At 44.2% G+C, this 17,358-nt stretch overlaps 1 protein-coding gene across 1 annotated transcript in view; it reads right to left on the bottom strand.

The window, feature by feature from the left end:
* The window catches only part of GUCY1A2 (guanylate cyclase 1 soluble subunit alpha 2), a 176,934-nt gene that overhangs the window by 8,129 nt on the left and 151,447 nt on the right, over positions 1–17,358 (bottom strand). Inside the window, exons 6-7 of the mRNA XM_083170033.1 lie at positions 15,869–16,012; positions 8,185–8,339 (exon numbers count right to left, since the gene is read on the bottom strand). Of these exons, the coding sequence (XP_083026159.1) occupies positions 8,185–8,339; positions 15,869–16,012 (299 nt within the window). The remainder of the gene's footprint in view (positions 1–8,184; positions 8,340–15,868; positions 16,013–17,358) is intronic.

Below are 17,358 nucleotides of genomic sequence, written 5' to 3'. Positions count from 1 at the left end.
TCCTTCTTGATTTACTGTCAGTTTTGTATGTAGCAGAAATGTTTATCTTACATTAAAATACTTACTGCTAATATACTTTAAATAGACACCTACAGTATATTTGATTAAATATATATTGCTTAACTAATGGCTGAGATCAAGGGAAGGCCTGTATTTTGCTACAGGCTCTCCTCCCTGACACATTCCTTTACTTTATCTACACATTACATGGAGCTGTACCCTGGACTAGGTCCATCCCCAGTACTTGTGATGTCATGACATCACAAATACTGTAGGGGGCTTACCTACCACCGGAACCACAAATCTGAGTATCTGACTAAGCTGCAGGCTGCCATGTCTGGAACCCTGCAAGCCAAATAAAGGTGCCCCCCCCCCATGGCTTTTTGCTTCATTCACACATTCCTAGGTAAGGCTCTACTGCCACCATGTGTCCTACCTAGCATGTTGCTCTTAGGATATGTCTAAATTGCAATGCATTATACTAACGTAAATTCACTTTGTGTATTGTGCCCCTCGATATTTCCCACACTGTTTCAAAAGTTTTACATTCTACAATTAAACTACCATGACAAGGAATCACATACATTGGATAAGATGACGTCTTGGTCTTTATTTTGTAGCAAGTAAACAGCATACCAGATAAACAGCATAGGCAAGGATAGCTACAGCATTGCAGCATACAGATGTCACAGCATAGTACAAACTCCTTATTGTGTTCCAGTGGTCCCTACCATAGCCCACACCCACGGCCTATCACCTGTGTAGCTATTTCACCATCAGAAACAATGACCTCCTGCCCAGGAAACACTTAAATCAGAAAGCCACAGGTGCTGCTAATCAGCCCAACCCTGATCACATCAGTTTGAAAACCTGGACTGAATCTAATTTTCCTGCTCTGAAACCTGGACTGGATTTTCTACATTATCCTCATGTGGACATATGCTGTATCTGCCACACTACACAATACAAGGGTACGATAACCATGGACTTATTTGCAGTTACTGTTAAGAGGCAGTTGCAGATTGAACCGAAAATGCCTCACTAAACACATTTCAGTTTTTTTCCCCGCATAATACAATGATTATTATTTGCACATAGCCAGTGGGGGTAGACATTTGGGGATTATTCTTCAGTGAGTAATTTACAAAAAAGTGCAATAATTAGAGCCCCCCCCCCCCCCCCGCACCGTTTTCTCACCATGAGAAATAGATGCAAAAAAAAAAAAAAGAGCAATTAGCTTGGCAAAAATATCATTAGTATTCATCCTTTTAAAGAAGTGCTATAATTATCTGTAATATGAGCAATTGTTGTGGAATCACAGCTGAAGGCTATTATGATGTTGAAAGCAAAAGCCTCCTGGAAATGTTATCCCTTTCTGAATAATAATAAATAAAGTGTTCTAAATTCCACACACTTGTTTCCAGACAAAGGCAAGATACATGCATTGGTTTTACATTAGCAGTAATATTAGGTTACATTCCGTGGTAAATAATAGACAACTGACAAGAGAGAACCTCATGTAGGGAAGCAATAAGATAGTGCAGAATAAGGTTATTATCTATTCTCATGCAAAATGGATTTATACCTTCTCTAGAAACAATAGGAAACAAGACCGGGCACAAAAAATCCTCCTAAAGCAAGGCACTCTCTCCTCCATCATGGTCAGAATAGTCTATAGATGTTGGTTCATAACTGATACTTAATGCGTGATGGCAAAAACTTGGTTTTCAGAACTGTCAGGCCAGGAAAAGTAAATCCGTGTAGATTTTAACAGTTGAGGCTCACTGCCCCGGCCCATATTGGTGGAATGGCTATGTAACATACCTATATTGACTTTTGTGGCTATGGGACACACATCATTAAGTCTCAGGGTAGGAAGATGATGACACATCGCAACCTGCCCCATTAACTTCACTGCAGAAATGGGCAGGATGTTGGGATGGCCATTGACCATTGATGATTGAAAATCATTGATGGTTATTAGCCGATGAGCCAGTCAAAGAAAATGGTGGACTATCGATAGCTAAAACTATTGATGGTTGTCTATCAGATAGGTTGTTACTATCAATGGCTGGTAGCAGTATCGCCATCCATGGTAACCATCGATGGCGATTGCACCAATGGCCATCCGGTTGAGGTTGTGTTGCATCCACACTGCACTAACATACTATGGCAGCCATTTTCGTTAGCATATTTATGTTAATAGTGTATAGAAGCAAGTAGGAATATTGTGCAAACTCAGAGGGCAGCCATACTTATACACATAGACCCATACTCCACATTCACAAATAATAAAATATAGTTTCCCCAGGACATATTTGGTATCTATGCGATCAGCCTCTCACACGCAGCCCTCCGGTGTTTGTTTGAAATGCGCAACATATACCATTCATAAGTTATGGACATTATATTTATGAATCTATACATTGTCACGAGGAAAGGCTCACAAGGAAAATCCAGTTGGAACCACATACACAGCAGGAACCTCTAGACGATGACGAAGCCTTGAACAGAGAACCAGCTGTGCCTCTTTACTGTACCAATCAGTAGAAGCAAAACCTGACCTCTTGACCAATGAAGAACTTTATGTATCCCATTGTCTGGACCCTATATAATGATGTGCATGGACTAGGGACATTCTAGTCCACTGTGCTCAGGATTTTGAATACAGTGCCCTGGTCCGGGGGGGGGGGGGGGCGTCTGCGTGTGAAAGAGACGGTAACTGTACTTTTTGTATTGTTGTAGTTGTATTTAAGCTGAGTTGTACTTGCATTTGTTTTTCCCCTATTTCGTTAGTTATTGTTAAGAATTGAATACTGTGTTCTTGTGTTATACTCTGTTACCCCTTTTGTCCATTAGGGACTTAATACATACGGTGAAGGACTTTGTACCCTAACTCCGAATTTATACCAAGTCTCCTGTAATTTATTTGCAATAAGCGGAAGTGTTTACAGTAATGATACCTGGTACATTGAGAGTGTGCCTAAGTACATAATACTGGTAAGGATACTGCACTAAGGGTATCGGTGTAGCAAGAGATACACAGACAAGGTACACTACGTGGCGCTACGCATTGGTTCACCCGTAGTTCGGAATAAAGGGTAAAAGTTAACGGACACTTTACGTAAACTGTGAAACTTACTTATTGTCCATTGGTTTGGGATTTATTAGGATTTAACAATCCCTAGCAGGATGCAGGAGGAAACATCCTTTACTATTTGGGCATGTCTCAAAATAGTAGAGAAGGGATGTAGGCAGAATTCACCTATGGCAGCAGAACCTAAAGCTGGCATGTCCAAACTATGGCCCTCCAGCTGTTGCAAAACTACAAGTCCCATCATGCCTTGCCACAGTTTTGCTATTAGGGAATGCTAAACCATGGCAAGGCATGCTGGGATGTGTAGTTTCACAACAGCTGGAGGCCCACAGTTTGGACATGCCTGACCTAGAGTCATCTAGAGGTAGGGGACTGGGGCACAATAGACACATTACTGTTCATCACAATAAAGGAGGAGAATATACAAACTCCACACAGTTAGGGCCATGGTGGGAATGGAACCCATGACCTCAGTGCTGTGAGGCAGTAATGATAACCATTACACCCTCCATGTAAAGATTAGCACCTGTCTTTTTGTGCCCAGATACCCACAGGTTGTTGTCTTAACATACAGTACAAATATAACTTTTGCAGTCAGAAAATCAATAAAATAATATTTACAATGTGGAGGTTCAGATCAATTATATGCTTATATGGAAATTCTCCCAACTTACAAATTGACTTTGCCTGGAAAACAGCAGCGTTATTTTTTTCCTGTTTAATTGTCAGGTCTGAAGAAAGACTGCGGCTGTTATCAGCAATACTGCTGAATACATCCAGCACAAAACAAATGGCTTGCATACATAATTTGACAGGTTACAATAACTAATAAGGCAATATGAATGTTTTCCCATTTAAGTGAAAAACGTACAATATATGTTTGCTTTATTTTTGTTTGAAAAACGCTGACATTTTTAGAATTGTGCTCAATGCACAAAGCGGGCCAAATGTAATAGGGTGTGAGAATCAGAAAGTGAGAGATTTCGGAAAAGATTTTTTTTTTTTTTTAAACGGCAATCAAATACATAGCGAAATCAACTTGGTTTATCAGTGAAAATGATTGCCGTTTAAAAAAAAAAAGGGAAAACTCTCCCAAAAGCTCCCAATTCTCAGATTTTCACACCCTATTACATTTGGCCCCCAATATCTGTGAGACTCCACTTTGGACCTTACCCCACCTGGAATGTATGCCATTTACAACCACTCTCTGTCCCCGATTGTGCAACCAGTTTTTAATCCAATTACAAATTTTACCTTCTAACCCTAAATTACCTAGTTTCATTAAAACATTCAGAAGCATGTTGCTATGGGGAACTCCTACACTTTCTCTCTCTCTAAATTTTTTTATCTTCTCCGAAATACAGGATGATGGACAGTAGAGTTGACTCAAGGATCAAGTAATGTATCCACAATTAAAATCGAGTGTTCTGTTTTCTCATATATCTCAATTCAGTAGCGCACGCAGGGGGGGTTTCTGAGTACCCAGAAACCCCCCAGGAGTCTAACTGGAGATATCTGACTACAAAGCAGTAGTCCCCATCCAAGCCTGTTAATTGCTATTCCCAGTCAGATATATCAGGTTCTGTCTGACTTAGAGTTTTTTCTGAGGATATATTCCAAAAGCTGAGACTCTACCCCTTTGATTGATACTAGTAGCTTGTCTCTACTGTTCCCAGAACCAGAAATATCAGCCTTCCAGCAGCTGGTTACTGCTCCAGCTCCACACACCTGGTATGTAGTTTTATATACTCATTGGCAGATTGCTCTGCCTCCTAATCTCTGATCCCCTAGTCCCCAATACCATTTGGTAGGTGGGATTCTCTAGTTTTTAATTCCATTAAAATCTAAGAAATCTATTTCCGGAAACTGGAGATATCTGCAGTCAAGTAAGCTGTCCTCCCACTAGAAAATTATGAATAATAAGCCCACTCCACTATACACCCCTCCTCTGCGTATTAAACATCCTCTACCACCCTGGAAGTTATGTATCAGGGCCCCTTCATTCAGCCTAATTCCCCCTTCTCCCACCCCATCTCCCACCCTCTGTGCAGTAAAGGGGTAATTAGTGGAAATTACTGATCTAGGACACCCTTGGGACATCAAAGCTTCCCCACCCCTACAACTGGAGGATTGGTAGGGGCCCCAATTTTTTATTATTATTATTTATATACATTTGGTCTAGCTATAATACTTTAGCTGACGCGGCATATAGTGGGTCACCTAAGTGTCCATCTCCGTGCTTTGCTCCGCCACTCTGGAAACCCCCTTCTGAAAATCCTGCGTTTGCCCCTGCAATTTACTCTGCATTCACTCAAGTTTAAATCTTATTTTAACATCACATACAGTAGCTGTAATGCAACTTTTGAGGTAAAACATATCTGAAATGCTATGTGTAGTTTTTCTCTCCTATATTGCATTTAAAAAAATCCTTGCCCTCTTAAATATGTAATTCAGTTATCCCGTATCTTTAATCCCTGGGCGGCCTCTGGAGAAATGAGTCTGTTATCTCTACGTTTCTACACCTTTCGCTGCTAAATTGAACCAGAAGACGGATTACTGTACGTTCCAGTACACTCCTCTATATATGTAGACCCTATCTCTAATTTAATCCTATTAAGTAGCCTCAGTAGTCAGCTGGAGGTCAAATGAAGCATACAAATAGCCTGAAGCTAATCAAGTTTTACTGTTTATCTAGAGTAGAAATTGGTCAATCTTGAGCTACTCTTAACCTTAAATGGGAATTATCTTTAAAACAAAATCATATACAAAAAGATAAACAGGAGTGCACAGTATCAGGGAAAGAAGTGTCACACCCACACGGGGATGTAAAATGCATGTACGACCTCCCTGCATGGAACATACTGTAGGCTACATCTCATCTCTCTGCATCTCAGTTGGTTCCCAGGAAAGAGGCTGCCTCTATTCTGTTGGCAGAGATGCGGGGAAGAGACGCTATAGGTAGAAGTATTGAAGTCAACATGGCATAGCCTATTTCTACATGGAGAAATGTTGCTGCAATAGACTCTGTATATGAATGTAGTCATCAACATTATCATTATTTTTAACATCTTTGATTTTTAAAGCAGTGAATTATTATTAAGCACAGTATAATAAGAAGATCATAGCTAGTGGCAGAATTACGCCTGTGGCGACCGGAGGTAGGATGATCTGATTTCGGCATCTCACCACCCACTCCCCAACTGCCCAAATCTTTGATCCTTTGAGCATTTACCACCACAATCAGTCAATGATAAGTATTGTAGCTACGACTGCAGAGAGCTGGGTACCGCTAAACATAGTTTCAGCATACACGGACCGGTGGAGGATCCCCTCTGACTATCCTTCAGCCAGAGGGGATCCTCTGGCTTGCTCCCATTCCCCTACAGAATCCTCTTCAAACACCTCACACTCACATACAGGGCCATCTCTAATCCCATTGCTTCATATATCTCTAACCTCATCTCCATTCATACACCCTCCCGCCCTCTACGGTCGGCTGACGACTGTCGTCTCTCGTCCACCCTGATCACTGCTTCCCATGCTACAGTACAGGACTTTGCCCGTGCTGCACCCCTTCAGTGGAACGAACTCCCTCGCTTCATTAGACTTTCCCCGACCTTGCAAAGCTTCAAACGTGCACTGAAAACTCACCTATTCATCAAAGCGTACCCTTCCACTGCATAAACCAGATGGTTCTCCGACCCCTTGCCTGTTTACATCCTGCTATCTAACCACCACCCACTCGCGTGCACCTCTTGTAATCTGTCTGTCTCCCCTTCCTACTAGATTGTAAACTCCTCCGAGCAGGGCCCTCTTCCATCCTGTTGTCAAAGCCCTCTTCTCTTCACATGTCACTCACAGCTCTCCTATACTCCAACACTCAGTGACCATCTTTGTCCACATACTCCTCTCCATCATTGGCCTAAAGCCTCTAGTTGTATGTTGATTGAGTCCTCACTACTTATATTTAAGCTGTAATGTGTATTGATCTTTGGCGCTCTTTATTTGTACTCTATTTTTGTTATTTATTCAATGTTATGCCAAGCTTTGTCTCCCTGTATTGTTCCTTTGTACAGCACTGTGAAACACTTGTGGCGCCTTATAAATAAAATTATAATAATAAAAATCCTTCACATTTCATCCCATCTGACAGCTTCCTCTTCTAAGCTACAAAAGACTTCTACTTGTTTGTGGTACTATTGCAACTAGCCACCAATATGGAGTAGCTGAGAGACAGTAGCTGTTCTTTATTATCCTTGTTTCAGCTGGAAATGGAGCCTGGATGGTTTTTGCCCATGATGTTCATGGTGGCTGCTGTTAGATCATGGATATAACAAACGGAAGAAGCTCACTCGGCCCATATACTGGGATGGTATTCAGTAGACCTCCAAAATAGGTCTCTCCTTGGTGTGCTAACTCTTGTCATATAACTTTCCACTGTCTTTTGCAAAATTGTAGCTGTTTTAAAGTTGATAGAGCTCCAAAATACAGTAATCAGACCTGTTACCCATAGTTGCCTTTAGTGTCTCTCGAAGACATCTGGAAATCAAGACAAGTCTCCTGGAGGCAGTACGTGTGTCTCCCGCTTCCCTCTGAATCGTGTCATCATGGCTCCCACTTCACAATGCTGGTAATCTCAATTACGTATAGTGGAGGGGCCACAATGCTAAAAATTTAGGGCCACAATGCTCAAAATGTTGGGCCACTACCTCTGCTCTGCCCTCTTGACAGCCACTCCCACCCCCGCACTGCCAATCTGTGTGTCCCCTCCCAGAGGAGGCAACCAGAAAGTTGGCTCCTATAATATTACCACCTAACTGAATTATCTGGGCAGAGATGCAATTAGAATATATAATATAATAATGATGGCTTTTAAAACCACTTCCCTACGCTGAACATTAATAGATCCCCTTGGACCACATACTTAGCAGAAGGGCTATAGACATAATGGGAAATGTCTAAATTAAATGTGGTTTCATATTAAATATAAAAGTCAGTAAGGGAAGAATAATAGATTGCAGATCATACACAGACATTGGAGAATGCATTAAGGCTACAGTCTTAATATAAACAGTACAAGTACTTACTGGTATGTTGTTGGACTGACATTAATGCGTCGAGGGTGACTCCCTGATTCAAACTTGCTAGCCAATGTGACGTTGTTTCCAAACAGACAGTACCGGGGCATCCTCACGCCGACCACACCAGCAAACACTGAGCCGGAGTGAATGCCTATTCTCATCTGCAAACAGAACATCCTATTAGAGAACCATTCTGTATCAAAGCATGACATATACAATTTATTTGTTTTATATAAAAATGTAAAGGATCCCTCCTCTTAAACATGTGACTTATCTCATATAAAAAGATCTACTGATAACATTTACCAATATGTACTGTAAAAGCTTCCGCACCTTTCAGAAGATACATGGGAAAATCGGGATCATTTGTGTAGATACCATGGGGTTTATATTTATTAAGATGGGAGTTCTGTTGAAGATGGTACATTATCTAATGGGGATCCAGATGATCTTTTATAGAAGACAATTCAGGATTGTACACTATGACACAACCATAAGCAAATCATACAGATGGAGCTGCTCCTGGCGATATAATCGCCAGGAGCCGCCCTGCGACAGCCGACGGAAGGGGATGCATGCAACCCCTTCCGTCAGAGCCCGCCGCCGCCCGCCGCCGGTCCCTTTCACCTCCCCCGCAGCCCCCACCAGCTGCCCCCACTCCGTGCCTGTTTACCTGAAGCGGAGACGGGCAGGAAAGTCACTCTCCATCGCCTTGCTGATGGGTACGCGCTAGCATGTGAGACGCTTGCGCGTCTCCTTTCAGATGGAACTCCTGCCTGAAGGCGCTCCATCTGTACTTGCCGACTTTTTAAGTTGCCTCTCCGGTAAAAGCCCGAGGAGGAGACTCAAATCTGCACTTAAGGGGGCGGGGACAAGGCTGGCGTCACAAAGCCCTGCCCTAAGCCACACAAACTCCCTGATTCACGGGTCCATGAGCAAGGGGCGGGGCTAAAATGACGCAAAATTACTTGAATCATGGCACTCATGGCAGCGGGTGCAGGGGTGGCAGGGGCTTTGGGGAGCACATGGAAGAGTTGCCCACCTTCCTGGGGGGCAAGTATGATGCAAATGCAGCAGGAGGCGTCTGGTGTAAACAGATGCCTCCTGCCTGATTCATTAATCTGAAGAAGCACCATTGGACCACACTGAGGGGTAGATGTATGAAGCAGTGATAAGGGAGGAGAAGGGAACCAGAAGAGAAGTGGTCCATGGCAACCAATGGCTCACTTCTCCTCCCTTATCACTGCTTCATACATCTACTCCTGGGTGATCAAATAGCATCTGGGAACATGGCGCTTGTTTTTGTTGCTCTCTGGTTCTTCTCTACTTTGCATGCCCAAATACCCAGAAAAATGCCCGCCATGCCATTGTCCCAGTGATTTCTGCGGCACCCAATATAGATACAACACTGTGTAAGTTCCGCCTGCATCGGGCTGATTGTTCTCACACATGTCCCACATCTAGCTTTGGTACGGGTACATCGAATACTGATCTAGCACATGAAAGGAATTTTTACATTACCAAAAAAAAAAACGACATTTATTTGTACTCGGCTGCCTGAGATGAACAGACAACTGTACGAGTGAGACGGTTGCTTAGGAACATTACATTTTCAAGGTGACATTTATAAGAAACTTTCTTATAAGCTCATACAAAACATCTGCTATTTGTTAGACAAGACACATTCTCTTTATAATAGTGCGATTCTAATAATGACTACTTTTGTATAGCGGGAGAGAGAATTGCATGAGATTCCCTCTGCTAATGATACAATGCCAATCCCATCAGTGGGCACATTAGCCAACTTGCATCTCATTTTTAGCAAATGTCATTGGCAGCTTGCCAGCAAGTCCAGGCGAAGTATCAAGACTAGAGAATGCATCAAATGCAAAACACAAATAAAATAAGCATCCATACAGTATTATCGTCATCTGTGCAGTATGTTAGCGCTTTTCTCAATGTTCTACTAAAAAAAAAGTTAAAAAAAAATAAACATGGCCCTGCCATGTTATGCATGGGCAGGCGCCGGTGGGGGCACCGAAGCGTCTCAGACGAGCGGAGAGTGGGAGCGTCCCGGTGTGGGGGGGGGGGGAGGGGTGGCGAGGGTCACCGGGGAAGGGGGGGTGGGGTCTGAGGGGTACCTGCTGCGCCGTCTGGTCAAGTCCACCCCATCCCCCCCGGATGGAAGTGAGCGTAGGTGCAGAGACTGGAGCTGGTAGGAGCGTGCAGGGGATCCGTACAGCACAGGGGTACCTGCGGCGCTGTGCATTAAGCTGGCAGGGTCCCTGCAGTGATTAGGAAATAACCAGCACTATCCGCCGGGCGGTGGCAGGGGAGGAGCTTCTGATTTTGAAAACACTGGCCATACTCTAATCAGCGTGCGGCAAGTGTTTTCAAACCCAGCACCCCTTCCCGCGCCGCCCGGTGGATAGCGCTAGTTATTTCCTAATCACTACAGGAACCTCGCCAGCTTAATACACAGTGCCGCAGGTACCCCGGCGCCCCACGGACCCCCCTGCTTGCTCCTGCCAGCTCCAGTCTCTGCACCTCCGCTCACCTCCCATGACTAGAGCTGCCTAGTGGTGGTGCCGGCCCTGTGCATGGGTTAATTCAGACCTGATTACTGGGCTGCGAGATTCTGGAGCCCGGTGATCAGGTTAAAACTGCCCCTCCGCCGCTTCATCTGTTATCCCCCCTCCCATGTGCAGGCCTGAGAATGCGATCGCAGCCGTGCACATGTGGGGAAAACCATATAAATCTACACACAATCAAATGGTTTTCCACTCTCGTAGCAGCGCAGAGTAAATCTTGACTTAGTTGGGATGGCCTTAGGGAAAAGGAGGCCGCTGATGATGTCAGCAGTCCTCCCTCCCATAGGCTGGGGAAGGCCTTTGTTTTCCGGACACTCCAGGAAAACGCTGTGTTACCGTCCCCTAAACGCCGGCAGAATGTCAATCAGCCTGTTGCAGGCTCCCTTCGCATGAATGGCTCGCACATGGCAGCGAATCGTGTGCGTTCTAATCAGAATATTATCACTGCTCCTACCTCTCACTGTATTGGCATCTGGTCCCCTTGAACAGGACCTTCCCGGGCAGCAGGATGGCATGCAATACATCATGCATGCGGGGGGGGGGTCAAGTTGGAGATCATACGTGCAGCACATATGATCTCCGGCTACAATCCGATGCACACGAGACCATCAAGACAGGTCCAATTTGGTCACTTTTCACCCGATCTGATGGAACCGGGTAAAACAGGGCAAATCGGGCCTGTGTAGATGGGACCAAACCTAGAGCCTGATTCTCACCTCTTCGCTAGACTGTGGATTTTCTCAGTCTAGTGGACAGGTGAACGCTGCCTATCGGCCAGCTGACTGCTCTCTGTCCTGTAAGTTGCAGGGGGCATTGCGGGCTAAGGAATTGAATATGCAAAACAGTCCGTGGCCTCGCCATGCCCAGGAAAACAGGGGGCGACACCATCCCAGTTTTCCCGAACGTTGGGTGCCTCCATCCTAGTCCCTCCCCCCTCAGTGTCTGAGAGGCGAGCATTTTATTTTGACCGGAACTTGCCAACATTTGGATCCGTTATGTTAGGTAGACATTATGCAGGTTTTCAATAGCAAGGGTACGCCCTGGCAACAAGGAGACGCCCTGGCAACAATGTTGCTTTTGGAATAAATACACATCGGCCTTTTTTATCGCCATGCAGCTGGTACTCAGCGCAGTATGTGTATAGGTGAGCATGGGCTTATAGTCTACACAGCTGGCAGCTATGTTTTCATCTACAGTACAAGCTGACCGATAATACTGTAGGTGTAGGAAATACATTGTTAATGTTTATTTAAGTTTATTTTGAACAAAAGCTTCTGGTTACTGTTATTAACATGGAATAACATTTCCATTACTCCTATACTCTCTGCAGGTTTTCACTGTAGCATATTATCATATACAGTGGGGCAGATGTATTAAGCCTCAACAAGAGATAAATGCAAGGGTGATAAAGAGAGATAAACGTTCAGCCAATCAGCTCCTTACTGACTTTTTTCAAACACATCCTGTAACATGGCAGTTAGGATGTGATTGGCTGGACGTTTATCTCTCCTTATCACCCCTGCATTTATCTCCTGTTAAGGCTTAATACATCTGCCCCAGTGTACTGTAAACTTCTGCTGTGAAAAGCCACATTATAGGACAGTCCAATGAGCTTATTTTACAGTACCACTGCAAGCCACTGACTGAAGGAGCTAACAGTCTAATACAGTGATGGCGAACCTTGACACGCAAGCTGTTGTTGAACTACAAATCCCAGCATGCCCTGCTATGGTTTTACTATTTGGCCTTGCTAAAACTGATGCAGGGCATGCTGGGATGTGTAGTTCAACAACAGCTGGAGTGTCAAGGTTAGCCATCACTGGCTCTAATACAAAGGGATAAACACAGCAAACGCACACCATGATATTTAAGGCTGGTCTTGACTGCATCTTAATTGAGTAGATTAATCTGCATAAAATTCATACATTTCCACAAATATTGTACAGCAGAAGCACTGATGTACTGTAATAACCTCCATGAATTATTTACTTGACTAAGAGAAATAGCGACATTAATAATTTAAGGAAATAAAGCGGAGTTGCAAACCATCCTAATAGTAGCAATACATAAGCACGTCCACAGTTATATAAGTGAATCTTGTGGTGCCAAGAGGTAAAGTATATTTCATAAAATCTTAAAAGCCACTGAAAACAAGGGTGATCTGTGAACGGGTTCATGCCAACATTAGCACTGCTATCGATGAAGATACAACTCCAGCTGGCAAATAAACGGGCCAATAATCAATGAGTTTTAGCTCGTACTTATATGATTGCCTTCACCTGTGTTGACACACCTTTCTTATAAATGAACTAGTTCAACAAAGGTGACAGCAATCATAAATTAAGAGGGAAGTCCAGAAACAGAGCATTTTGTACCTAATGGAATGGGTCATGTTGGAGGGTATGTATCTATATATATATATATATATATATATATTTTGCTAAAGGTTTTGTGCATGGGAGTGGGGTAGTGCTGCAGCTTCCCCTATCTGCCAATGAGACAATGATTAATGGTGCTGAGCATCGGGAGCCAAGGCACACTGACTGTACAAGTGTGCAGTGCATAACTGGGAGTTGACTGTCCCATAAGACTGCACAAGAGGTCAGAGGCTGCAAGGCTTGTGCTGAGCTCTGATTGGTGGAGCTCATCACATGCTTCACATGTCCATGGAGAACAGCAGCAGCAGTGGCCTCATCATGGGAAGGTTTTTACTCAGAGGTAGCGCTGAGCCTTTGAGGTCTCCTAAAGGTTTAAACCAGCCCTTATGACAATGCGATCACACAAATCCACCCTGACTTGTGGGGGTGCTATGTACATGTATCAAACGTTCAGTGCAGTTCCTACATATGGAGTTAAGATCAGTGCCATCACTATGGGGCTATGGGCTGCATCAGGGTGTCACCCACAGACAGGGTAGCATCAAAATGCCAGATTCTCTGCATTGACTGGGAGTCATGTGCTGCAGTGTGACATAATCCTGCAGCAACTGGCTCCTGTCACTGAGGAGGAGCCAAAAGTGCAGGCACTAGTCTCCAGGAGCAGCTAAACATATCTGAGCTGCTCGGCAGCCCCAGGAGTGATGGCACAAACCTTTATACTAGGCTATTGTACATCCCTTTTTTAGACATTCACACCTGCGGCGCATGGCGGACGAGGTTTATGGATTGCACATTAGGTATCACCAGACCTGGTAAGGAACACCTACAGTATTTCTGGCTACACAGATTTTGCATTTTCACAGCTGTCCTCATCAACAGTCACTTTGCACAGCCCACAGAAATAAAATAATTAGCTCCACCTGTGGATCTTCTAAAATGTGTCAGTCAGTAATGAGTGCACCTGTTGGGTGACCTGGAAAACGTGAACTGTGTTGGGTCCTGAGGACCGAGTTTGAGAACCACTGAGCTAGAGCATCTTCTGCAGGTGCTGGATGGTAGCTGCAACAACATGCACTGAAGATGATGACAATCAGCAGCAGCAGCTAACCGATTGGCTGATTCAGATGCTCGGGATACGGTCACTAGGTCTACAATCATTAGGTCGACAAGCATGAAGGTCGACATGACTGAAGGTCAACATGCAGGAAGTTCAACATGGGTTAGGTCGACAGGGTCATTATGTCAACACAAGCATTAGGTAGACATTGAGAAGGTCGACAGTCAAAAGGTTGACACGGGGGTTTTCACTTTTGTGCCCGAAGCATGGCGAGTGCAGCAAGCCCTACAAGGGGACGCGGTTCTATGTTTCAGTGTCCATGTCGACTGTGTCAACATTCGGGACAAAAAAAGTGAAAAACCCCATGTCGAACTTTTGACTGTTGTGCTTCCCCATGTCGACCTAATGCTTAGGTCTACATAATTACCGTGTCCACCTAACCCATGGTGACCTTCAGTCATGTTGACCTAGTGGAATACCCGACAATTCTAATAGCACAGAATTGACGGGTATGGATCATTGGATAGGTCATCCATACCTGTCAATTCTGTGCTATTAGCTAGTAATATCCTATTACTTGATATTTACATTTGGACTGTGGCAAGAAGGTAGATTCCAGTTGAATTTGCAGCAGCCATTCACTCACCCACCTCATTCAGTCTTTCGCTAGCAGTAACTAAGAAAACTTCTCGACATCTTTTCATGAAGTTCAGTTCATTCAATGATTGCTCCTTCCTTCTCCTGGGACGTAGACAGGGCGAGCGATTGATGTTATGTGATGTCAGCCACCCGCCCTGGCAGGCATCGGCCCACCTGCAAACCCATAGGAACACCTAGCGTTTACATGGGGATGGTCATAAACAATGGGCCTTCCCATGACCCAGTGCAGGCACCTCCCTCATCTGCACCCATCCCTCGCTCCCCTCTACGAACTGCCTGCCGAGTGAGCAGCTCGCCACGGCCATTCGCAGTTGGGGTTTGCACATGCACAGAAATGCGCAGACGCATGTGCAAACCCCAACCATCAGGGCAGGGGCCCAATACGGTTTACTACGTGGGACACTGTACATCTATCAACTGGAACCAGGAGAGAGGCAGCTGCCTGCAGCAGCATCCTGTCCTCTCTCCCTCTCTCACCCCCTGCTAATTTCCCCTCCGTTGGCCATGCCCCTTTTTATACCCGGTGGCGCTGTCGGCGGCCCTGGGTGGGATTTACTGAAGTGGTTAGTGCATGCCACCTCTCTGTTTCCTCTTTCTTTCTTCTTATCTCACTCATCCTATCCCCTTCTCTTTTCCTCCTCTCTCTTCCTGTTCTATCTCTCCCCATCACTCTTTCTTTCTTCCAGCCATGTGCCGGATGTATCAAACATAAAAGTTCAGTAAATCCTCTGAAAACTGCCATTTATAGAGGTTAACCGCAACGCATATCTCCATACGTATTAAAAAGGTCCACAGGAGAATTCAGAGATGTCCACTGAGGTCCCAGGGCATAACAGTCCATGCAACGGGAATGTAAGTTGCCAGGCGCGTTTCCGTCCAATGATGACTACCAGAGGTTACAGATATGAAACAGAGGCTCCGTTTTGTATCAACATGTACAGTATTATCCTGGCAGGATAATAACCAAATGATGGCTTCTCATTTAAGTGATAATATAGGTCTACCTTAATAGGTCTCCCGTCAGGTGTGAGAACTTCTTCAGAGAGTTCCATCATCTTTAAAGCCATTAGTGCGATTGGCTTGGCGTGACTCTTACTTCTCCTGTGCAGCCCAGCTGCCACACAATAGGCATCACCGATAGTTTCCACCTGTTTCAGAAAAAAAAAAACAGAGGATAAGGCAGGGAGACTGCAAGCCGGCAGTAGATGTCAGGAATTATTTCATTTATTAACAGTTTCTTATATAGTGCGCACATATTCCGCAGCGCTTTACAGAGAATATAGAAACATTCACATCAGTCCCTGCCCCAGTGGAGCTTACAATCTATATTCCCTATCACATGTACACACACACACAGACAGACATTCTAGGGTTAAATTGTTGGGAGACAATTTGCCTACCAGTATATTTTTGGATTGAGGGAGGAGACCGGAGTACCCAGAGGAAACCTACTCAAGTTCAAGGAGAATATACAAACTCCGCACAGTTAGAGCCATGGTGGGAATCAAACCCATGACCTCAGTGCTGTGAGGCAGTAATGCTAACCATTACACTAGCCGTACTGAAGAAATTCTGCCAGTAATCTGAATAAAACAAATGACTGTTACATTGCTCACACAACATATTCAGGGGCAGTTCATATAGTTCAAAGACTTGCAGTGGAGAGAGATAAACTATCAACCAATCAGTTCCTGTCATTTTTCAAATATGGCATGTAACATGGAAGGTAGGAACTGATTGGCTGGTACGTTCTCTCTCTTCACTAAAGCTGGGTATACACTGGAGTAATGGGGATTCGTTCGATGCCGGATTGCCTGGCATCAAACGTCTAGGGCAACTTTAATGAAGGACAAAACTAGGGCTGATTATCGTAAACATTCTTCATCACAATGACGGACATCAGGATAGCCAAATCAATAAAACTCTATAAATACTTACTGGGGGCAGTTTTATCACAATGTGGATCTAAGGATACCGATGTGGTAAAATCATTGTATATGCAATGTGATAATTGAATACATCGCAAGGATGTATAAATTATTTCAAGCAGGGAGAGAGCTTGCAGGAAAGTTTTGTCCCCGCGAATCTGGATATCACAAAGATTGCATTTCCCTTATAACACATAACTGCATCCCTGGGACGCTGGTTGAAAGATTGTTTCACTTTCCATATCACTTGTATCTACGTTTGGGGTATTGAAGGAAACCCCTTGAACATATCTTACCTAGCTGCTTGTTTTGTTTACGCACTGTTGTGAACACTATATGTTGGACAGCTTCATCTGCTCACATACTTGGCATACTTGCCTACTTTTGAAAACTAGTTTCAGGGAGATTATAGTTGGTAGTAGAATTAGTTATAGATACTATTCTTGCTAAAGAAAAGTCACAGATATGTGTCAGGGATTGTTCATCTATTGTGTTTTACACATGGGGGGGTTATTCTAGTTCACTCGCAAAGGCACAATCACTCTCGAATGGACAAAACCATATGT

This window comes from Crinia signifera, chromosome 2 (assembly GCF_055691185.1).
Source record: "Crinia signifera chromosome 2, ASM5569118v1, whole genome shotgun sequence".
NCBI lineage: Eukaryota > Metazoa > Chordata > Amphibia > Anura > Myobatrachidae > Crinia > Crinia signifera.
Note: the sequence above shows the minus strand (reverse complement) of the source record. Positions and strands in the feature narration are given on the sequence as shown.